The sequence below is a fragment of the Strongylocentrotus purpuratus genome, unplaced genomic scaffold (assembly GCF_000002235.5).
Source record: "Strongylocentrotus purpuratus isolate Spur 01 unplaced genomic scaffold, Spur_5.0 spur5_scaffold_20, whole genome shotgun sequence".
Lineage (NCBI taxonomy): Eukaryota > Metazoa > Echinodermata > Echinoidea > Camarodonta > Strongylocentrotidae > Strongylocentrotus > Strongylocentrotus purpuratus.
Genome location: NW_022145606.1, coordinates 14,033,184 through 14,057,767, shown reverse-complemented (window position 1 = coordinate 14,057,767; position 24,584 = coordinate 14,033,184). Strand labels below are relative to the sequence as shown.

General features: G+C 38.5%; 3 protein-coding genes across 4 annotated transcripts; all 3 read left to right on the top strand.

Annotated features, from left to right (window-relative positions):
* Positions 1-2,759: 2,759 nt before the first annotated feature.
* On the top strand, positions 2,760-3,683 carry LOC579631 (ankyrin repeat domain-containing protein 50-like). Its single transcript, XM_011675145.2, has one exon. It carries the CDS (start codon positions 2,760-2,762, stop codon positions 3,681-3,683), a length of 924 nt encoding a protein of 307 aa, XP_011673447.2.
* A 163-nt stretch (positions 3,684-3,846) lies between these two features.
* Positions 3,847-11,913, top strand: LOC105442736. The gene is made up of 6 exons (XM_030993682.1): positions 3,847-4,684; positions 4,811-5,578; positions 5,714-6,000; positions 6,169-8,713; positions 8,981-10,198; positions 11,060-11,913. The coding sequence occupies exons 1-6, from the start codon at positions 3,847-3,849 to the stop codon at positions 11,911-11,913; spliced, it is 6,510 nt and encodes a 2,169-aa protein (XP_030849542.1).
* A 5,850-nt stretch (positions 11,914-17,763) lies between these two features.
* LOC115927241 lies at positions 17,764-20,375 on the top strand. Of its 2 annotated transcripts, XM_030992813.1 has the most exons (3): positions 17,764-18,413; positions 18,714-18,843; positions 19,014-20,375. In XM_030992813.1, exons 2-3 carry the CDS (start codon positions 18,738-18,740, stop codon positions 20,288-20,290), a joined length of 1,383 nt encoding a protein of 460 aa, XP_030848673.1. In that variant the 5' UTR covers positions 17,764-18,413; positions 18,714-18,737; the 3' UTR covers positions 20,291-20,375. The 2 variants fall into 2 exon arrangements, with proteins under 2 accessions (XP_030848673.1, XP_030848672.1); XM_030992812.1 differs by lacking the exon at positions 18,714-18,843.
* The last annotated feature ends 4,209 nt before the right edge of the window (positions 20,376-24,584 follow it).

Here is a 24,584-nt window from a genome sequence, read left to right as displayed (position 1 = left end):
AAAAACACGAGAATTCTCAGCTTGCCTTTAGTACTATATTCAATTGCCATTTCTTTTACGGTTGATTACGATTTTGTAATGATGTGTGCTAAAATTGATATGGCATATTTAATTCGGATAGAGCTTGTTTGTATTATATGCACCTAGATGCAGATGTTATTCAAAAGCATGGTTAGGAAAATCTTGCACTGACTGGCAGAATAGAGGGGAGGAGGAGTAGGGGTAGAAGGAGGATTATGTGGATGAGTAGCTTAAGGAGGGGGTTTCTGAAAGTGGAATTGGAATATGAGACAGAGAGTTGTGGTATTCCATGGTCGCCAACGTCTCAGGACATGGCACGTCAAGAAGAAGAAAGGCAAACGTTTAATTAAGTTGATACTTGAGAAAAAACAGCCAGACCGCAAGAGGAACACTGATTCACATCCTAAATGCAGATAATTAATCAATGCGTGATGACCTACCGGCCAGTATGTCCTTGTCTTCTCAGGTGTACATGGGTACCGGGCAATTATGGCTATTGCAGGGGTAATAGTTATTACAATAAGGACAGCATTAACACTGATGACCCAGTTGTTATTCCATTATCATTATAAGTTAGTTTTCGATACACACCATGATAAGAGCCCCATATAATTATGTACATAATTATCAGCGACGTTACTACTTGGTTAAAATTAATCAGTTACCTGCAAAAAGGCCGTAAGACCTGCATAATTATATTGTCAACGGCAAGAACGGCTATATTGAGGTCAGTCTACGAGTTGTATCGATATGGATTGTTTGCCTATATGATAATTTGCCCTGAACTTTGAAGCAGTATCACTTTACAAGAGCATAAAGATAATACAGAGATTACCCGTCTGCTTCCTTTTCATCATGTTTGAGAAAGGGCCATGTACAGCACGAATAACAGCATGAAATATATAGGGTAGGCGGATCCAGGGGGGGGGGGCAGGGGGCCTGGGCACTCACCCCTGTTCACGCAATATTGATTAGAACTATGACAGGTGACACAGGTCAATATTTTTCACCAAGCAGTCACTAACGACTTTCATGCATGCAGTTTTAACGAATAATAGACCTAGAACATTGCCACGCGGTATATAAATAGGTGAATCTAATTTAATATCGCCTGATAGGGATCGCAGATGGAACTCTCTCACCATAAGAGTTATTTGGGGGTAACGAGTAAAGGGTCTACACCCATGCTTCCTTGCTTAGTGCCCCTCCCCGCTCCAATCAAAACTGTGTATGTATGTCTATCTCCCACCTATCTCTTTATGGTGCTAGCTAGTCTGATCTTTAGTTCTGGGGCGTACAATATATATGATTATAAAGGTTATGAGAAAACCTTAGTTTGCCTCGAATCAAGGCCTTTATTCACTTCCCCCTTGAGATTCTTCTAAAAGTGATTATGAATTTGTTTAAGTGTTGCGTGCAAAAATTAATAAAGTATGTTTACTTGGGGCATAACTTGTTTGAATTGTATGGACTTTGGATCTTAATCAAATTCATATCTTGATAACTCTGTTTACACCACCACCAAGCTATGCAATTGACATCTATTTCTTATCTTATTATTCGATATAAATACAAATGAAAGAGATTTATCAGGGATATATTAGTCATACCTCGAACCTATTTTCGAATATATATTTTTCTTAATCCATAAAGTGATTATGTAAACAAGTTCACCAAACTCTGTCAGGTCATAACGTTCATGATAAGATATCGGGTTGATAGGAATGGAATACTCTTTGAAAATATCACATGACAGGGTCACATGACTGTATTTCAATCATCTCTCCTAAGAATTCAAAGGGTACGCGTAGTATGGCAATAAGAAATAACGACCTGCGGGCAACGTCACGAAATCATTAACATCTGGACTCCCCGATTGGATTAATTCAGTTAAATCCGAGGCTCCTTTTAAAAACATATAGGAAAACTTAAACATCGTTCTAACTGCCGATTGATAAAACGCGACTTTAGATTCAACGTTGGGTTTAAATTTTAGCAGAAACGGGCCAATACATGTTTGCTATTGTGTCTCAGTTTTCTCTAAAATTGTGCGACGCATATTTTGTTCTCATGTCAATAGAAGTCAAGATAAGGCGAAGCGGTCTCTTACTCGGAGTCGATATGAAATCAGATGTTTGTCTCCATTGCGTTAAGATGTAGGGCAGAAAACCATTGATGGCCTTTTTTTATATGAAGAAATGGATTCCAAAGCAGATGAACGCCCTTTTGATGCGATAGGAGGGAGAGCCTTACTGAACTTGTCACCGGAGAGGATGATCACCCTTTTGAAGCGCTAGGAAGGAGAGAGCCCTACTGAACGTGTACGGCACCGGATATGATACGCCCTTTCAGGAACATCATGAAATGCAGGACACCCAAGACATGGGATAATGAAGATGATCGCATTCAGATAAGCCATCCTTTCTTGTCTTTAGTGCTTTTAAAATATTTAATTATGTTGATCTGCAATAAGAAAGTACAAGCTGAAAAGCTTTATGTCTGTTTTCACTACTATTCCTCGGTGTCGTATTACCAATCACCTCTGTAATCTGCAGTACCACGCTAAACTACATCTTTGTATATCCTTTGTTATCCTGGTTCATTCAAATTTTAATATTGAATTGTATATTTTATATATATATATATATATATATTATATCCAGTGGGGTATAAATGTATTAAATACATAACACCTTCGTATGGTGAATCAATACACTGAGAGAGAAAAGAGAATGAACATGGCGCTTTTTACAGCGGTGAAGGAAGGCGATCTTGTAAAGACAAAGTCTATTCTAGAAGACGAGATAGGTGATGCCAAGCTGGTTATGGAAGACAGTATGGATCCTGAGGGAAAGACACCCCTCCATATAGCTTCAGAAGAAGGGCACATCGACCTCGTGAAATATATGATTGATTTGGGGGCGGATCTAGAAAAGCGAAGTAGAAGCGGTGACGCCCCTCTTCACTATGCGTCTCGGAGTGGTCACCAGGATGTTGCTCAATATCTCATCACTAAAGGAGCAGATATCAATATGGGTGATAGCAATGGCTATACACCTCTCTATCTTGCTTCGGAGGAAGGTCATGTTGGTGTTTTAGGATGTTTGGTGAATTCTGGAGCAGATATGAACAAAGCTTCACATGATGGTTCTACACCCCTTTATACTTCAGCAAGTAAGGGTCATGTTGATGTTGTGAAATATCTCATAACTAAGGGAGCCGATCTTGAAATGATTGGTCCTAAGAGTCAGACTCCACTTTCCGTTGCGTCATTCAATGGTCACGTTGAGGTTGTGAAGCATCTTATTAGCCAGGGAGCAGAGCTTGATACTAGTGATGAAGATGTCTACACACCTCTCTATACCGCTTCACAGGAGGGATATCTCGCCATTGTTGAGTGTCTGGTAGATGCAGGAGCAGATGTGAACCAACCAGTATATGATGGTGACTCACCACTTCATGCTGCAACAGAAAATGGCTATCTAGACGTTGTGAAATATCTCATCACTAAAGGAGCAGAAATTGATAGAGATGGTAACGAAGGATATACACCTCTGCATCTCGCCGCACTGGAGGGTCATCTTAACGTTGTTGAATGTCTGGTAGAGGCAGGAGCAGATGTCAAAAAAAACAAACCACGAGAAAACGTCTCCACTTCATGAAGCATCAGAAAATGGTTATCTGGACGTTGTAAAATATCTTATTAGCAAAGGAGCGGATATTAAACAGAAGGGATACAATGGTGAAACTTCGCTTGGTACTGCGGCTTGCTGTGGTCAAATCGATGTTGTAAAATACCTCTTAACTAAAGGTGCGGAGATCAACATGGATGATAACGAAAAATACACACCACTTCATGCCGCTTCAGAACATGGTCAGCTTCATGTTGTTGAATATCTAGTGGAAGCAGGAGCAGATATCAATAGAGCAGCTCATAATGGTTACACTTCGCTGTCAACCGCATTAATAAACGGACATCGAGACATTGTGGAGTTTCTCATGACTAAAGAAGGAGACCTTGGAAACAAAGATGACGTCGGTCCAGTTGCACTTTGCAAAGCATCCTCCCAGGGCTACCTCAATGCTGTAAGGTACATCATTAATAAAGTTGTAAACCTCGATTTGAAAGTAGATGGTTTCACACCACTATATCACGCGTCGGAGAATGGACATCTTCAGGTTGTTGAATGTCTAGTGAATGCAAAAGCTGATGTGAACAAAGCAGCAGAGAATGGTTCTACACCTCTGTTTGCTGCATCTCATAAAGGTCATCTAGGCATAGTGAAGTATCTACTCAACAAAGGAGTAGATATTGATAGGAGAGGTGATAATGGTCAGACGCCTCTTCATGTCTCATCATTCTATGGCCATCTTGAAGTTGTCAAGTATCTTATCAGTCAAAGAGCAGATATAGGTATGGGCGATCAATATGGATATACACCTCTGCATGCTGCTTCACAGGAAGGTCATCATGGTATTGCACAATATCTCATCGCTGAAGGAGCAAACCTGAACGCAGAAGCTACTAACGGATTTACTTCGCTATATCTTGCTTCAACAAACGGACATTTTGATGTTGTTGGATGTCTAGTGAATGCAAAAGCTGATGTGAACAAAGCAGCAAAGAGTGGTTCTACACCTCTGCATGCAGCATCTCATAAAGGTCAGCTAGACATAGTAAAATATCTCGTTTCTAAAGAAGCGAACCCGAATTGTGTTGCTAATGATGGCTTTACACCTCTATATGTTGCTTCACAGAATGAACATCTTGATGTTGTTGAATGTCTAGTGAATGCAGGAGCTGATGTGAACACAGCAGCAAAGAGTGGTTCTACACCTCTGCATGTAGCATCTCATAAAGGTCAGCTAGACATAGTGAAGTATCTGATAAACAAAGGAGCAGATATTGATAGGAGAGATAATGAGGGTGATACGCCCCTTTGTGTCTCATCATTCTATGGCCATCTCGCGGTTATCAAGTATCTAACCAGCCAAGGAGCACAGGTAGACACCGAAGATACCGATGGATATACGCCCCTACATGTCGCCTCGAAGAATGGTCACCTCAAAGTTGTTGAAAGCCTGGTCGATACAGGAGCAAATACAAACAAATCATCGAATAACGGATATGCACCACTTTATACTGCATTGATTAAAGGTCACCTTGACATTGTAAAATATCTTATCATTAGAGAGGCAGATATCGGGAGCAGCGATGAAATCGGCACTACGGCAATACGGCACGCCCTTTTGCATGGTTACCTCGATGTAGTCAAATATCTCATCGGTAAAGTTGATGGTCTTGATGAATGTGATATTGATGGTAACACACCTCTTTATCTTGCATCAGAGAAAGGCCTTCTTGACCTTGTTGAATGTCTCGTGAATAAAGGAGCAGATGTGAACAAAGTATCAGGATATGATGGCGACACACCCCTCTACGCCGCTTCACAAGGAGACTATCTGGATGTAGTTGAATGTCTAGTGCATGCTGGAGCTGACGTGAACAAAGCAGCAAAGGATGATTCTACACCTCTGTATGCTGCTTCTCATAAAGGTCATCTGGACATAGTAAAATATCTCGTTTCTAAAGAAGCGAACCCGAATTGTGTTGCTAATGATGGCTATACACCTCTATATGTTGCTTCACAGAACGAACATCTTGATGTTGTTGAATGTCTGCTGAATGCAGGAGCTGATGTGAACAAAGCAGCAGAGCATGGTTTTACACCTCTGTATGCAGCATCTCATAGAGGTCATCTAGACATAGTGAGGTATCTCATTACCAAAGGAGCGAACCCGAATTATATTGCTTATGACGGATATACACCTCTATATGTTGCTTCACAGAAAGGTCATCGTGATATTGTACAATATCTCATCGCTGAAAGAGCAAACCCGAACGCATCAGATTCTAAGGGATTTACTCCCCTATATCTCGCTTCACAGAACGGACATCTTGATGTTGTTGAATGTCTAGTAAATGCAGGAGCTGATGTGAACAAAGCAGCAGAGCGTGGCTCAACACCTCTTTTTGGTGCATCATCTAAAGGTCATCTAGAAATAGTAAAATATCTCATTACCAAGGGAGCAAAAGCTAATCATGTTGATAATGTTGGCTATACACCTCTACATGATGCTTCACAGGAAGGTTATCCTGATATTGCACAATATCTCATCGATGAAGGAGCAAACCCGAACGCAGGAAGTATTAAGGGATTTACTCCCCTGTATCTCGCCTCACAGAACGGACATCTTGGTGTAGTTGAATGTCTAGTGAATGCAGGCGCTGATGTGGACAAAGCTGAAAATAATGGATCTACACCTCTGTATGCTGCTTCTCATAGAGGTCATCTAGACATAGTAAAATATCTCGTTTCTAAAGGAGCGAACCCGAAATGTGTTGTTAATGAAGGATATACACCTCTATATGTTGCTTCACTGGGAGGTCATCGTGATATTGCACAATATCTCATTGGTGTAAGAGCAAACCCAAACGCATCAGATACTAAGGGATTTACTCCCCTATATCTCACTTCACAGAATGGACATCTTGATGTAGTTCAATGTCTAGTGAATGCAGGAGCTGATGTAAACAAAGCTGAAAATAATGGATCAACACCTCTTTTTGGTGCATCATCTAAAGGTCATCTAGAAATAGTAAAATATCTCATTACCAAGGGAGCAAAAGCGAATCATGTTGATAATGGTGGCTATATACCTCTGCATGCTGCTTCACAGGAAGGTCATCGTGATATTGCACAATATCTCATCGATGAAGGAGCAAACCCGAACGCAGGAAATATTAAGGGATTTACTCCCCTATATATCGCTTCACAGAATGGACATCCTGATGTAGTTCAATGTCTAGTGAATGCAGGAGCTGATGTGAACAAAGCAGCAGAGCATGGTTTTACACCTCTGTATATTGCATCTCTTAAAGGTCATCTAGACATAGTAAAATATCTCATTACTAAAGGAGCGAACCCGAATTGTGTTGCTAATGACGGATATACACCTCTATATGTTGCTTCACAGAAAGGTCATCGTGATATTGTACAATATCTCATCGCTGAAAGAGCAAACCCGAACGCATCAGATTCTAAGGGATTTACTCCCCTATATCTCGCTTCACAGAACGGACATCTTGATGTTGTTGAATGTCTAGTAAATGCAGGAGCTGATGTGAACAAAGCAGCAGAGCGTGGCTCAACACCTCTTTTTGGTGCATCATCTAAATGTCATCTAGAAATAGTAAAATATCTCATTACCAAGGGAGCAAAAGCTAATCATGTTGATAATGTTGGCTATACACCTCTACATGATGCTTCACAGGAAGGTTATCCTGATATTGCACAATATCTCATCGATGAAGGAGCAAACCCGAACGCAGGAAGTATTAAGGGATTTACTCCCCTGTATCTCGCCTCACAGAACGGACATCTTGGTGTAGTTGAATGTCTAGTGAATGCAGGCGCTGATGTGGACAAAGCTGAAAATAATGGATCAACACCTCTTTTTGGTGCATCATCTAAAGGTCATCTAGAAATAGTAAAATATCTCATTACCAAGGGAGCAAAAGCTAATCATGTTAATAATGTTGGCTATACACCTCTACATGATGCTTCACAGGAAGGTTATCCTGATATTGCACAATATCTCATCGCTGAAGGTGCAAACCTTAACGTAGGGGATTCTAAGGGATTTACTCCCCTATATCTCGCTTCACAGAACGGACATCTTGATGTTGTTGTATGTCTAGTGAATGCAGGAGCCGATGTGAACAAAGCAGCAGAGAATGGATCAACACCTCTTTTTGGTGCATCATCTAAAGGTCATCTAGAAATAGTAAAATATCTCATTACCAAGGGAGCAAAAGCGAATCATGTTGATAATGGTGGCTATATACCTCTGCATGTTGCTTCACAGGAAGGTTATCCTGATATTGCACAATATCTCATCGATGAAGGAGCAAACCCGAACGCAGGAAGTATTAAGGGATTTACTCCCCTGTATCTCGCCTCACAGAACGGACATCTTGGTGTAGTTGAATGTCTAGTGAATGCAGGCGCTGATGTGGACAAAGCTGAAAATAATGGATCTACACCTCTGTATGCTGCTTCTCATAGAGGTCATCTAGACATAGTAAAATATCTCGTTTCTAAAGGAGCGAACCCGAATTGTGTTGTTAATGACGGATATACACCTCTATATGTTGCTTCACTGGGAGGTCATCGTGATATTGCACAATATCTCATTGGTGTAAGAGCAAACCCAAACGCATCAGATACTAAGGGATTTACTCCCCTATATCTCACTTCACAGAATGGACATCTTGATGTAGTTCAATGTCTAGTGAATGCAGGAGCTGATGTAAACAAAGCTGAAAATAATGGATCAACACCTCTTTTTGGTGCATCATCTAAAGGTCATCTAGAAATAGTAAAATATCTCATCACCAAGGGAGCAAAAGCGAATCATGTTGATAATGGTGGCTATATACCTCTGCATGCTGCTTCACAGGAAGGTCATCGTGATATTGCACAATATCTCATCGATGAAGGAGCAAACCCGAACGCAGGAAATATTAAGGGATTTACTCCCCTATATATCGCTTCACAGAATGGACATCCTGATGTAGTTCAATGTCTAGTGAATGCAGGAGCTGATGTGAACAAAGCAGCAGAGCATGGTTTTACACCTCTGTATATTGCATCTCTTAAAGGTCATCTAGACATAGTAAAATATCTCATTACTAAAGGAGCGAACCCGAATTGTGTTGCTAATGACGGATATACACCTCTATATGTTGCTTCACAGAAAGGTCATCGTGATATTGTACAATATCTCATCGCTGAAAGAGCAAACCCGAACGCATCAGATTCTAAGGGATTTACTCCCCTATATCTCGCTTCACAGAACGGACATCTTGATGTTGTTGAATGTCTAGTAAATGCAGGAGCTGATGTGAACAAAGCAGCAGAGCGTGGCTCAACACCTCTTTTTGGTGCATCATCTAAAGGTCATCTAGAAATAGTAAAATATCTCATTACCAAGGGAGCAAAAGCTAATCATGTTGATAATGTTGGCTATACACCTCTACATGATGCTTCACAGGAAGGTTATCCTGATATTGCACAATATCTCATCGATGAAGGAGCAAACCCGAACGCAGGAAGTATTAAGGGATTTACTCCCCTGTATCTCGCCTCACAGAACGGACATATTGGTGTAGTTGAATGTCTAGTGAATGCAGGCGCTGATGTGGACAAAGCTGAAAATAATGGATCAACACCTCTTTTTGGTGCATCATCTAAAGGTCATCTAGAAATAGTAAAATATCTCATTACCAAGGGAGCAAAAGCTAATCATGTTAATAATGTTGGCTATACACCTCTACATGATGCTTCACAGGAAGGTTATCCTGATATTGCACAATATCTCATCGCTGAAGGTGCAAACCTTAACGTAGGGGATTCTAAGGGATTTACTCCCCTATATCTCGCTTCACAGAACGGACATCTTGATGTTGTTGTATGTCTAGTGAATGCAGGAGCCGATGTGAACAAAGCAGCAGAGAATGGATCAACACCTCTTTTTGGTGCATCATCTAAAGGTCATCTAGAAATAGTAAAATATCTCATTACCAAGGGAGCAAAAGCGAATCATGTTGATAATGGTGGCTATATACCTCTGCATGTTGCTTCACAGGAAGGTTATCCTGATATTGCACAATATCTCATCGCTGAAAAGGAAAACCCGAACGCATCAGATACTAAGGGATTTACTCCCCTTTGTCTCGCTTCACAGCACGGACATCTTGGTGTAGTTGAATGTCTAGTGAATGCAGAAGCTGATGTGAACAAAGCAGCAGAGAATGGTTCTACACCTCTGTATGCTGCTTCTCATAGAGGTCATCTAGACATAGTAAAATATCTCGTTTCTAAAGGAGCGAACCCGAATTGTGTTGTTAATGACGGATATACACCTCTATATGTTGCTTCACAGAAAGGTCATCGTGATATTGCACAATATCTCATTGCTGAAGGTGCAAACCTTAACGCAGGAAATATTAAGGGATTTACTCCCCTATATCTTGCTTCACAGAATGGACATCTTAATGTTGTTGAATGTCTAGTGAATGCAGGAGCTGATGTGATAAAAGCAGCAGAGCATGGTTTTACACCTCTGTATATTGCATCTCTTAAAGGTCATCTAGACATAGTAAAATATCTCATTACTAAAGGAGCGAACCCGAATTGTGTTGCTAATGACGGATATACACCTCTATATGTTGCTTCACAGAAAGGTCATCATGATATTGCACAATATCTCATTGCTGAAGGTGCAAACCTTAACGCAGGAAATATTAAGGGATTTACTCCCCTATATCTTGCTTCACAGAATGGACATCTTGATGTTGTTGAATGTCTAGTGAATGCAGGAGCTGATGTGATAAAAGCAGCAGAGCATGGTTTTACACCTCTGTATATTGCATCTCTTAAAGGTCATCTAGACATAGTAAAATATCTCATTACTAAAGAAGCGAACCCGAATTGTGTTGCTAATGACGGATATACACCTCTATATGTTGCTTCACAGAAAGGTCATCGTGATATTGCACAATATCTCATTGCTGAAGGTGCAAACCTTAACGCAGGAAATATTAAGGGATTTACTCCCCTATATCTTGCTTCACAGAATGGACATCTTGATGTTGTTGAATGTCTAGTGAATGCAGGAGCTGATGTGATAAAAGCAGCAGAGCATGGTTTTACACCTCTGTATATTGCATCTCTTAAAGGTCATCTAGACATAGTAAAATATCTCATTACTAAAGAAGCGAACCCGAATTGTGTTGCTAATGACGGATATACACCTCTATATGTTGCTTCACAGAAAGGTCATCGTGATATTGCACAATATCTCATTGCTGAAGGTGCAAACCTTAACGCAGGAAATATTAAGGGATTTACTCCCCTATATCTTGCTTCACAGAATGGACATCTTGATGTTGTTGAATGTCTAGTGAATGCAGGAGCTGATGTGAACAAAGCAGCAGAGCATGGTTTTACACCTCTGTATATTGCGTCTCTTAAAGGTCATCTAGCCATTGTAAAGTATCTCATTACCAAAGGAGCAAAACCAAATTGTGTTGATAATGATGGCTATACACCTATGCATACTGCTTCACTGGGAGGTCATCGTGATATTGTACAATATCTCTTCGCGGAAGGAGCAAACCTGAATGCAGAAACTACTAACGGATTTACTCCCCTATATCTTGCTTCAAAAAACGGACATCTTGATGTTGTTGAATGTCTAGTGAATGCAGGCGCTGATGTGAACAAAGCAGCAGAGAATGGTTCTACACCTCTGTATGCTGCATCTCGTAAAGGTCATTTAGACATAGTAAAGTATATGATTAACAAAGGAGTAGATCTTGATAGGAGAGGTTATAACGGCAATACGCCTCTTCGTGTCTCATCAATGTGTAGACATCTTGCAGTTGTCAAGTACCTTATCAGTCAAAAAGCAGATAAAGACATGGGAGATAACGATGGATATGGACCTCTCTATGTTGCGTCACAACAGGGTCATCTTGATATTGTTAAATGTCTAGTGAATGGTGGAGCGTACATCAACAAGGCAGCACATGATGGTGATCTGTCCCTCCATGCTGCCTGTCGTCGGGGTCATATTGACGTTATAACATATCTTATTGCAAAAGGAGCGAATATGGAGGCACGTAATAATTACGGTTGGACAGTCTTACATTTTGTAGCAGATAATGGTCATTTCGAACGTTTGAAATATTTCTTGAGACACAACTCCAGCGGTACAGCAGGAAATAGTCCCAACGCTCTTGATGTTGGGCTTCAGGTAGGTTGAAAATGAAAATGAAGTCTAAAAGTTGCGAAAAAGTTGAATATTCCTTCATTAAACCTCTCCCGCACAATTTTAGAAACTTTGTTACACTCGCATGGTCTTTTTTTTGTATAGGCCTGTGATTGAGACATAACTGCAGCCGCTAACAACTACCCCGTCACGTAATTGGGAAGTAATTGTCCCAGGCAAAACTATCCTGGTGTCGTCATCCTTGGTGTAATTGTTCTTGAGGGTTATTCTCAGGGGTTAATCGTCCTGAAATGGCCGCAGTCTTTTATATGTGTACAATAACAGGCCTACGACCGATCTATAAATTTGGTGTCAAAAAATGGGAAAGAGAGGAAATATTGGAATATATGGTATTGGTGTTATAAATGCACTATCCATTTGGAAATATGGAGTAAAGGACCAATGTGAATCAATTTTTCGAATTAAGCGAGAGAAGTAAAAATAAATTTAAATTTATTCTTGTATCCTTTAATGAACCATCTGAAAGTCTGAAATTGACAACATCATCATGAGAGGGACACGATTTGATTTCCCACTTTATAAAACACACACAAAGTTTTGCTTTAATGTTTAAAAAAATGAAAGCGAAAGACTAGCTAGGGAAAATGAGATGACATTATACAGGGTTCAGAGTTATGCGTTTTAGGCTCAAAATTTGGAATTCGGACTGGCTAATGGGAGCCTACAATTGACGTACTCCCTTATTCTGCACATTACATTGTAACGAAATTTGTAACGAAATAATTTGTATTTCTAACAGTGCTGTTGATATGCGTAAGAAGAAATGTTTGCATTGAACACTTATGATAGCATTTAATAATGTCGAATATACACATTTTTTAAAGTAAAATATATTTTCCCATTAACACAATGATTGCACCTGATACCAATAATCGAGTCAGCAAAGTACCGTAGCGGATTACCCAATGTGGTCGGTTAATATCAGAGCAGAATATAATCTGATAACCTAGGTGATATAGTTGCAATAGTAAGGTACCGGAACTATATTGTCTCCTAGAGTATAGTGATGACCCAGTAAGATACCGATAAAACTAATCTTCCAGCGCGCGCGCGCTACTCAGCTTCTGTAGATCGCCGCCTTTAGATTATATTCTGTAACAGTAAGTTGCTGGGAATGCTTGTGCGGAATACGCGTGCGTATTATCAGGGAGTGCAGCGATTTATGCGAAATACATCCTGCATGCTCGACCCGCTGTAGCGGCGAATCCAAGAGGTTTTTTTTAAAGGAGGGGCATTAAGTGTTAAATCGGCGTGGGGTCCGGGGCCAAAGGGCCCCGGAAAAAAAATTGAACTATAAGATGCTTTATGGTACATTCTGAGGCATTTCTGAATGCGTAAACTGAACATTTATATGAAAATTCGTGGCTTTTTTTGGAAGGAAAAGGGGGCATGAACCCCAACGCTCCCCACGGGTCCGGCCTAGCTGGCAGGGCTAGCTAGCGCGACCCGGCAAGGCTAGTTCTCTGCAGTACGCTCAGGACTGGCGTCGACCGCCGGCGTCCCCGCTAGAGACCCGCCAGAGCTCGCATACCGTATACCTGCGGCTAGCATCAGCTACAGTTTCAGCTGGTCGGCGCAGCTAGCCTTGCCCTGCTGGTGGTTCCTTGTCTTCACTCCAAAAATATCTACAATGTATACCGTAAGTTTTAAATATATAGATCTAGATATTCATCTTAGTCAGAGGAATAATCGATAGAGTCTAATTATAAGGACTAATATTGTTTGAAAACCATTTGTCTTTGTATTTCATGAGACCTAGATCTATCTAGGCCTACTACTAGTACTACTAGTATCCAATATGTCATGCGCAGTTGAGTATATACATATAGAAACTGCGCATTATAAATTTACAATTATTATTATTATTATTATTATTACTAGTCCCAAATATAAACTTTTCTGTGTGTGATTCTATCGTTATTTGTGTGTGTGTGTTGGCAATTTTTCTACGAAAAAGTGTTGTACAATCAAAATTCATCCAACTTGAGCATACCAAATTCCACTTCACACTCCTATAATTTCAATGCATAAGGTCTAGCCATTAATTAACCGGTATCGACGTCATAAAACTCATTGGATTTCCTATTACTTTTCCACACATGCATAGATTTCTTCTAGGTCTACAAAACAAATACCGGTAGCCTAGATCTAGATCTAGGTGTCTAGGCCTACTAAATTATAAATAGGAGAAAATGTAAATTATTGTTCAATTGAATATTGAATATAGATCTAGATCTAAATCATTAATGATGCTTCAAAATCATACTGCAGTTTAAATAACCTTAAAAAATCAGTTCTCTTATTTAATTTCATCTGATTCACACTCACAGTCACAGCTCAAAATCGCGTTGAAAAACTGAAAAAACTGCCCCTTGAAAGCTTGATTTTATTCCATTGCACTTTGTTTCACTAGCGTTTGCGCATCGATAGACTTTATGATAGACTCTGTCTAGATCAACAGAAAATTCAATGAAATTTTGGGCAAACCTTGATAATACTGCGGCTATTTGTGCTGCTCACTCTCCTCATTTGGCATGTTTGGCGCTATATAGCCAATGTACTATGTAGGTATTTCATTTTGAATAATTATTTTATAGTCAAGATGACTATATTGTCTACAAATTCTTGACATGCTTGTGAAATATTCCACCACTCATTCAAGGACTCTGCACAGTATAGCCTAACGGTTCATTGTGCGCAATGCTTGCACATGTCTGTAGATTATATAGGCCTACACGATAAAAAACAACAATGGTTTATTCACAAAACCAGTAGGGGTGCTGGTACGTGAATAAGCATCGTCCGCATAAACGACAATACCCTCGTAAACGCAGACCATTCGCATCCAGAAAAATAAGGATCATCCACATTTTTGTGAAGGATCCGGATTCCTGATCCGCGCGTTGGTGATGCGAAAAACGAATTCCGCGATGATGCTCCATAATGCATTTTACACTTACGCAGAGACTTTCACTTTTATGAACAATAAATCCTAGGGAAGACGGACAACCCATAGAAAGTAGACTGTGAACTGGGGGTATTTTATTACGCGGAATCCGTTTTTTCGCATTAATTGCCAGCACGCGGATCAGGAACCCTGTACCCGCAGAGCACCGAAGAAGAAAAAAAACGTCTGTGAAAATTGCAGACTATCCTTATTTTTTTAGGTCGAGATTTGTCCGCGTTTACCAGGATATTCTTGTTTATGCGGACAATCTTCATTCTCAGACCAGTGCCCCTGCTGAAAATGGCAATATTCCTCACATCAATTCCACTCTTAGAGAAATAACTTGGCACAAAGTACCCTGCAGGAAGTCAAGCTAGGGCCATGCAAGGACAAGTAAAAGAGCCACATCCATAATTGTATTTTGCAATTATTATTTTTCTTTTTCATAAAGATAGAGAATAATAGGAATAACTCATTGTTAGAAATACACATCACAAGATTTGAAAAAAAAAACTATCTATTTTTGTATTTGGGACCATTAAATGGCAAAATGGAATGGTGATGCATTATGGAGCAGACAGCATGTTATTGGCCATTAACACATAATAACCAGGATTTTTCACTGAATATTTTGTAGATGGAGTATATTAATTCTCGCTACCCTAAATAGGTACGAAAATCTCGAAATTCGCGAGACGAGGTAATTTTCACTCTCTCGGGTCGTCACTACAACTTCCGGTATAGAGTCCCATCCCAAGTCACGGCCTTCATCCACCCCCATTTTTCAGGGTTCTTACGCTTGGAATCATGAGCCCAGCACTGTGCAGCCTCACAAAAGAAAACCATCGTCACTGATGTCAAAAGACGCAAAAAACAACGAATGAAATGTTCAAATAAACGTTGAAATATTTGCGAAAAAAAAACAAGACCGAGCAGACGACATATTCGGTGCATACACGTTGTGTGGCGACGGCGTTTTACGTTTGCGCTATCGCGCGCCTGCACAGGAAGCTGTAATGTCGAAAAGCTATCCCATAATGCAATGCGCGTTTTCAGGATTTTCCCCGGATCTCGGCAGAATCGCTATTTGGGGTAGCGAGAATTGTTCTTCATGTTATAATTTCATTATATTTTAATCAATCAGATTTTATATGTTTTCATTGAAATGAGTTATCAATGTAATTTTTTTTTGGTAAAATTGTTTCTTAGGATCATACACTGGCCCAACTCTATTTTTGAAGAAAAAAATGTTATTGTTTTGGTAATTACTGTTGTAATCTAACAATACGAACAAGCAAAGGGCATATAAGCACTGACTTGAACAATTCAGGGAAAGCTATTTATAGTGGAGGGAGGGGGGGGGGGGGGTAATGATCCTATGCACCTAATTCTGCATCGGTGTAGTACGTGTTGTTATAGGGTTCTATAGACTATTACCCCCCCCCCCGGACAATCGCCCCCCCCCTAAGCCTCAATTGAAGCTGTTATTCAACCCTTACACTGACAGCAGTGATCAAGGTTGACCTCTCAGTCATGAATATAAGCCATAAGGGGGGGGGGGGGGTTATACTTTGCACCATACAAGTAGGGTGGTCCCATACACCCAATTCAGCATCCAGTGGTTCCTATCATTTGTGATTTTTCCAAACATTATTTAAGTCAATTTTATAAATTTGCTTGCATCTTCAAATTGGAGTGATCGAATGCCGTTTGAGCAATTTTTAATTTTATTTTCATATTGCATCTTTTTAATACAAACAGAAAACCTAACATGCTTGGAGATGTAGAAGATCCTCGCTATCCATCCACCTTCGCAGCTTCTTTTGCCTCACAATTACCTCTGTCACAAGCCCTATCAAACACCGTGCCTGATTCTGGTGCAGGTGACAGCACTGGGGACACTTTGCCTCAATTGAAGCTGTTATTCAACCCTTAGACACAACCACTTGCCTGCTAATTACCTGCTATGAAAGAAATTACATATTGTGGTAAGTACATCGAAGCAGCAATGGATGTGGGGCTGTCTCACTAACAGCAGTGATCATGGTTGACGTACTCTCAGTCGTATAATCATCATGGGCGGGGGTCATACGTTGATGCTATACAAGTAGCATGATCCTATACACCTAATGCTACATCCAGTGTTCCCATCATTTGTGATTGTCCCAGAGATTAAGTCAATTTTATAAATTTCCTTGCATCTTCACATTTGAGTGAATTTTCTTTTAGCATGGGGCATGGGGGGGGGGGGGTCATACTTTGATGTCATACAAGTAGCATGATTCTGTACACCCTATTCTGTTTTAAGTTTCGTTTATAGATCTGATTGCATTTGACATTCTTGATCATGTACGATATCCTCGCTATCCTTCCACCTTCACAGCTTCTTTTGCCTCACAATTACTTCTGTCACATACAAGTCCTAACACCATGCCTGCTTTTGGTGCAGGGAGCCTAAAGGGCATTTCCAATTTCCTTTGGTTGTTGCCACTTTTTTTTTTTAATGAATGCGTTTTAAGCCTTGTAATTGCGATATCTTAGTAATCATTTGAGGTATGAACTTCAAACCTGCTAATAGTACATGTATGTATCACTTTAGGAAGACAATCTGATTATATTTTGGGGTAAGTAGGTCAAAGGTCACATAAGGATTTCTCTTTATGCCAATAGAAAAAACTCTCACATTGTTTAATACAGATAACGTTATAGAATTTACACAATGGAGGGATTTTATTTTTTATTTTTTAATCTCTGAAACCCCAAACCGTACAAAATCCAGGAATGAAAATTTAATCTAATGATACTTTGATCTCAAGATATATGTTTTGGCGGACCCGCCTCCCACTAGCATAGAGTGTTGAAGAGTCACACAAGAAGATAGGTACCCCTATATAGGAAGTGTTAATTGGCATTTCCGGTTAATTAGTTAATCCTTCCGGTTAATTAGTTAATCCTTCCGGTGACTTCCGGTAAACAATAGGGGGGGGGGTGTTAATGAGTTAATTGGGGTGTCCTTCCGGCGGAAGTTACGTAATGAGGGTACATCCCCTGGAGGAAGTTCTTTTGTTTACATCATTCATTCATTCATGGAGAGGTGGAGGATGGACGTGTGTAGGGTACGAGGGACAAGGACCAAATGACCAAACAATGGGCCACCCGGCATGTATGTTGAATTTGTGTGTTACCGACCAATGAGAATGCGAGGATTTTTTTAGAAAGGAAGTGACCCAAAGTTGGTACTTGTTTGTGATTGGACGAGAGAAAATGGTGAACCTATGGGCAAGTATCATATGACATCTAACTGTCGTTGAGTCAACATCGCTTTGTTTTTGTTGTAATACTGGCCAGATTCTATAATGTACCATGATTTCTACATGTGATTTAATGCACAAGCTTCGGGCATGTACATGCCTGGAAGAAGTATCGAGTTTTCGTGAGGAATATTATGAAGACCTTGAACCAGAACAACATGCTTTGGTATTTGCAAGGTCATCCTACTTTTTGAGTTTGCAGGACTTGGAAGATGGTAAGTGCTAATCATATTTATTTATTTATTTTCATATTCATAATTGAATAATTTTGTAGTGTTACCATATCGGGTTTGCATCTGGAATTCAAGAAGGAGATTAAGCATCGAAAATCCATAATAGGCAACGATGTGACATAATGAGTGTTTTTTTTTGTTCAATGCAAATTAAATAATGATTGATATCTCCATTTGAAACATAAACTCACGTGTAAGCAAAAAAAAAAAAAGATTTATAAAGTATTATAAAGTATACGTTCAAATTATAAATTTAATTAAATTATTCAATTATACTTGTAGGGATTACCGATGATGATTTAGTGGATGTGTTCGTCGAGAACCAACAGCCCCCTCTCCCCCCTAGCAACGCAGCACCAGCAAGGTCTTCCACATGACGCAGCTACTCCATGGCAACCAAATTTTGATGACGGTTAGTGTATACTTCATTTATATATACATCAATGCAAAGGATCATTGGATGAATGTTCATTTTTTTTTTTCATGTATGAAGACAACACAATACATTGTAGCGGTTGAATGAAACTTTTTATCCGTTCTTATATATATATATTTTTTTTTTTTTTTTTTTTTATCTCATAGGCATTTCCGATGACCATTTAATGGAGATGGACATCAATACAAATAAGCCATGTGACGCAACATCAGTACCTGGCCCCTCTAACCGCCAACCAGCAGCAACAGCAGTGGCTGGACCCTCCCGCCATCCAGCATCAGCAGTGGCCGGACCCTCCCGACAACCACCAGCAGTGGCTGGACCTTCCCGTCAACCAAGAGCAGTGGCCGGACCCTCCCGACAACCACCATCAGTAGCCGGACCCTCCCACAGTCAACCAAGAGCAGCAGCAGTAGCCGGACCCTCGTCTTTTCATGTTGGGGGATCTAAGAAACGTGTTGTAGATGCACCGCCTGCAAGAGAACCCAATCTCCCTACTCATCACGTGACCAAAGTGAGTCAAAAACATGTACGCAAATACAATGCTAATGTAACTGATTACACCGTTTCTTTCCAACCCATAGAAAATAACGGTCCCATGATAGAAATGATGCCACGCGTAAATGAGATGTTTGAAAATATCATTGAAGAGATGGTTGAGGGGGTAAATGATAGAGATTTTGTTAGGATTGTTTTCAATTCCCCACAATTAGATAGACCCGTTAGTATGCCATTTGTAAGGAGGGATCAAATGAATCACGAAGCATTTGCAACCAAACTTGAGAATACTATTCAATCGAATGATAAGGTAAGCTTGGACGAAACAGTCTCTTTCAACATATTACACATGGCTATGCCAAATGGTGGTGGTTCCAATGTGAAGTGCTTAACCATCGAAGAGACATTGTCCAGAAAAAGATGCATCATCAGGATGAAGAATAAAGATAACATGTGTTGTCCAAGGGCTATCGTAACTGGCATTGCCCGGATTGAAAAACACCCTAATTTTGAGTCGATCAAACGTGGTTACAAACAGCAAAGGGAATATGCCATTGAGCTGTATAAACAGGCCAAACTTCCAGAAAATACCAAATGTGGCATCGAAGAGATTAAACTCTTCGAAAAGACGGAATTCATGGCCGGTTTCAGGGTGGTGGTTGTTTCAAAAGAGCACTTAAACTTCATTACGTATGCTGGCCCCGAAGACAGGCAGCATACCATTTATCTGTATGTTCATGACAATCACTTTGATCTCATTACATCAATGGCCGCCTTCTACAACAAGTCATATTTTTGCCACGAGTGTTTGGTAGGATACGACAAGAAACTCAGACACGACTGCATTTTCCGCTGCAAACTTTGCAAGGGAGATGACTGCCCCGCCTCCAATGACCCCGATTCCTACAAATGCATTAGCACCTGACTTGATGTACAAAGAGCATTAGCGCCTTTACACCTTCTTATTTTGTTTTCTTTAAACAAAAAAACTTTTTTATCATTACGTTTTTTCTTTTTTCTTTTAAAAGTTTCATAATATTATTATTTTTTTTTATTTTTTTATTTTTTTTTGGTAGATCATTTTGCACGAACCGATCATTTTTTTGTCCACTTTGAAGACTTGATTCTTTAAAGATGTCATTTCTTTTTCTTTAAAAAAGGTGTATAACATTTTCTTTATTAGATAATTTTGCACGAACCGATCTTTTTTGTTTCCACTTTGAAGACTTGATGCAAACAAAAAAAAGTGTTTACGCCTGTACGCTTTTTTTCTTAATTTATATTAACATTTTTTTTTTTGTGTGTGTGTGTGTTAACTTTCTGTCAAGATGATATTTCTTTATCTTTAAAAAAGTTTTATAACTTTTTCTTTACTGATAAGTTTGCACGAACCGATCTTTTTTTCCACTTTAAAGACTTGATGCAAAAAAGTCTTAACGCCTGTACGCTTTTTTAATTTGTTTTAACATTTGTTTTTTGTTTTTTGTTTAAATTTCTGTCAAGATGTTATTTCTTTATCTTTAAAAAAGTTTTAAAACTTTTTCTTTAAAAGATAATTTTGCACGAACCGATCTTTTTTTTTTTCCACTTTGAAGACTTCATGCAAAAAGATGTTAACGCCTGTATGCTTTTTTAATTTGTTTTAACATTTCATTTTTTTTTGTGGTTGGTCATTTTGCACGAACGGATCATTTTTTTTTCCACTTTGATTCTCTCAAGACATTATTTCTTTTTCTTTTATATAAGTTTTATACTTTTTTTTTTTTTTTTTAAAGATCATTGTTGCACGAACCAATCTTTTTTTTCCCTTCCACTTTGAAGATTAGATAGAAAAAAAAAGTGTTAACGCCTGTACGCTTTTTTACAAATTTGTTTTAAATTGTTTTGATTTAACTTTCTGTCAAGACGTTATTTCTTTTTCTTTATAAGATTATTTTGCAAAACTCGATCATTCCCCCCCCCCCACCCCTTTGAAGACTTGATGTACAAAAAAGCATCAACGTCTGTACACTTTCTTTATTCTTATTTTTATTTTTTTAAACTTTCTGTCATTACGTTATTCTTTTCTTTAACATTTTGTATAATTTGTTGGATCATTTTGTACGAATCGATATGTTTAACCCTATTTAAAGACTTGATGCAAAAAAAAGTATTAATACCTGTACATTTTCTTACTTTATTTAATTTTTTTTTACTTTACGTCAAGGGCGTTATTCCTTGTTTCTATACAGACTCGACATGAATTTTTCTCTCGTAATAATGTACAAGTTCCGACAAGATTGAGAACAACTTTTATATGGTTGCATGTTTAAGAAACGATTTGTATATATATATTTTTTTTTGTCAATTTTTTTTTTAATGCACTGGACGGCCCTTTCAATATCGAATAATGATCTTCCAAGGGGGCCCTGTCTTTATAGTTCAAATGCATTTATAATGAAAAAAACATATTATATAAATTATAATACAATAGAAACAAAAATAAAGTACAAAAACATTCAAAACTAAGATTTAGAACAATGACACAGCATAACTCCCCAAAAAAGGTTTACAAAATATGACAATACTGTCATACAATATCAATATAAATATGAATCAAAAGACAGAAATCGTTTTTCAGAGGGCATTCACAATACTTATCTGTTCATATTACATCTTCAATGATAATAAAGATAATTTACTTGTACGTAAATCAGGCGATAGAGTACTCCACATGAGTGAACCTTAGTAGTGAAGGGATCTTGTAAAACAATCAGTTGTAGGTCTTGTGATTAAGAGTAGGGAATGTTCCGCATGTCTCGTATAAATGAACACTGGTACAAAATTCTCGGAATAATAATTGTTTTCAGCTCCAAAGGTATACATTTTGTTGTGTGTGGATTATATGCATATTATAGACAAAATGTGGTACTCCATTCTCCGACAAACCGATTGCCAAGAATTTTCAGATAACATAAAAAAAACATGAGGTGTAGAAATCTGCGTTAAATACAAGTCTTGCATAGTTGGGGTTTGAAATGTTTGAACTCTTGTTATGTTACATATTGCACCCGGCACCTCGCCACAGTATTTTCACAGTAGTTAATGTACGATTTACAAAAGAAAAGAGAAGAATATTATTATAGGTCATTAATAAAACACGTTTGGGACAAGAGATATCGATTGTGTCTGATAAAACCAATAGTTATTGGCAATGCAGTACATGATCTATAAATGCGACATTTCCAAAGTAGGGAAGACTTAATGATCAATACAAGTCCTGATTTATATTCGTGTTTCACTTGTTCGAGAAATGATGATATTACTGCTTCAAAGGCTGTAAAATCAGATCAATGCAGATTGTTACTAATATTCGATATTCTAGCAAGTAGTAACTGTTTGCTTCGGCAGTTTAGATGACAAGGGGGGTGGGGGGTATCAATGATGATGATTATTACAAGTGGAATCTCGAAGGATAATAACATTTGAAGTAGATTGTAAAGGTTTTTTTTTCTCCTTTAAATTGGAGTTCTGCTTTAGAATAGAAGTCAGTTGAATAACTAGGTGTTCGATAAACAATAGCAATTAAACGAAATTGTGGATATTTAAATCTTCCTTCAAACCTTAACATTTCAAGGTTCTCATGTTTTAAATCATGTTTGCAGTTGTAAATCAAATTCTAATTTCTAGTTAATATAACAAGCAACAACACTACCTGATATATTGTTATCTTTTCTTACAAGATTGTAACTACTTAAATCAAGCTCAGAATCAAGGCTTCTTGCAAGTCAAGTTTATCAAAAGGATTGTTAAACAAATGGTTTATGTGGTTAAATTCCCATCTAGTGCTATGTATATGTAAGTGAGCTATTGTAAAAAAAAACCTTTCTATCAAAATCCAGATTTCCCGGCGAAACATTTTATTTTAGTTTGTTTAGTTTATCATTATCATAAAACAACAAGAATATCTACAGCATCATGTGAGTTAAAAGGCATATATTCCTTCACCATTAACCATACACTACTATCATCACGATCCGCGACATGAAGGTAGCCATGATTCATTGATAGTGTTGCGTTGATGAAACAAATGATCTAATTGACTGTTGCTTGTGGAATACCGTATTGTGATAATGTCAAAAACGTTGTGATTGGATAAGTATCTCGAGTCAAGTGATACAAATGTATTTATGTTTTTCTCCGTTTTTCAAATAATGCGCGAGTTTTGTGCTTGTACGACTTTCAGGGAACGTTATCAGATATATATTTTTTTTAAACAATATCATGTAAAAAACAACAACATGTAGTTCCTTGAGATGGGTCACGAAAGTAAACAAGTTTCGGCGAGTGGACACTTTTCGCGAATCGTAGACTCATCGAACCGCAGTCTACGTGCGAGATGTGACCCATCTCACCGCAGTCTAGATCGGCGCGATGAGTCTACGATTCGCGAAAAGTGTCCACTCGCCGAAACTTGTTTACTTTCGTGACCCATCTCAAGGAACTACATGTTGTTGTTTTTTACATGATATTGTTTAAAAAAAATATATATCTGATAACGTTCCCTGAAAGTCGTACAAGCACAAAACTCGCGCATTATTTGAAAAACGGAGAAAAACATAAATACATTTGTATCACTTGACTCGAGATACTTATCCAATCACAACGTTTTTGACATTATCACAATACGGTATTCCACAAGCAACAGTCAATTAGATCATTTGTTTCATCAACGCAACACTATCAATGAATCATGGCTACCTTCATGTCGCGGATCGTGATGATAGTAGTGTATGGTTAATGGTGAAGGAATATATGCCTTTTAACTCACATGATGCTGTAGATATTCTTGTTGTTTTATGATAATGATAAACTAAACAAACTAAAATAAAATGTTTCGCCGGGAAATCTGGATTTTGATAGAAAGGTTTTTTTTTTTACAATAGCTCACTTACATATACATAGCACTAGATGGGAATTTAACCACATAAACCATTTGTTTAACAATCCTTTTGATAAACTTGACTTGCAAGAAGCCTTGATTCTGAGCTTGATTTAAGTAGTTACAATCTTGTAAGAAAAGATAACAATATATCAGGTAGTGTTGTTGCTTGTTATATTAACTAGAAATTAGAATTTGATTTACAACTGCAAACATGATTTAAAACATGAGAACCTTGAAATGTTAAGGTTTGAAGGAAGATTTAAATATCCACAATTTCGTTTAATTGCTATTGTTT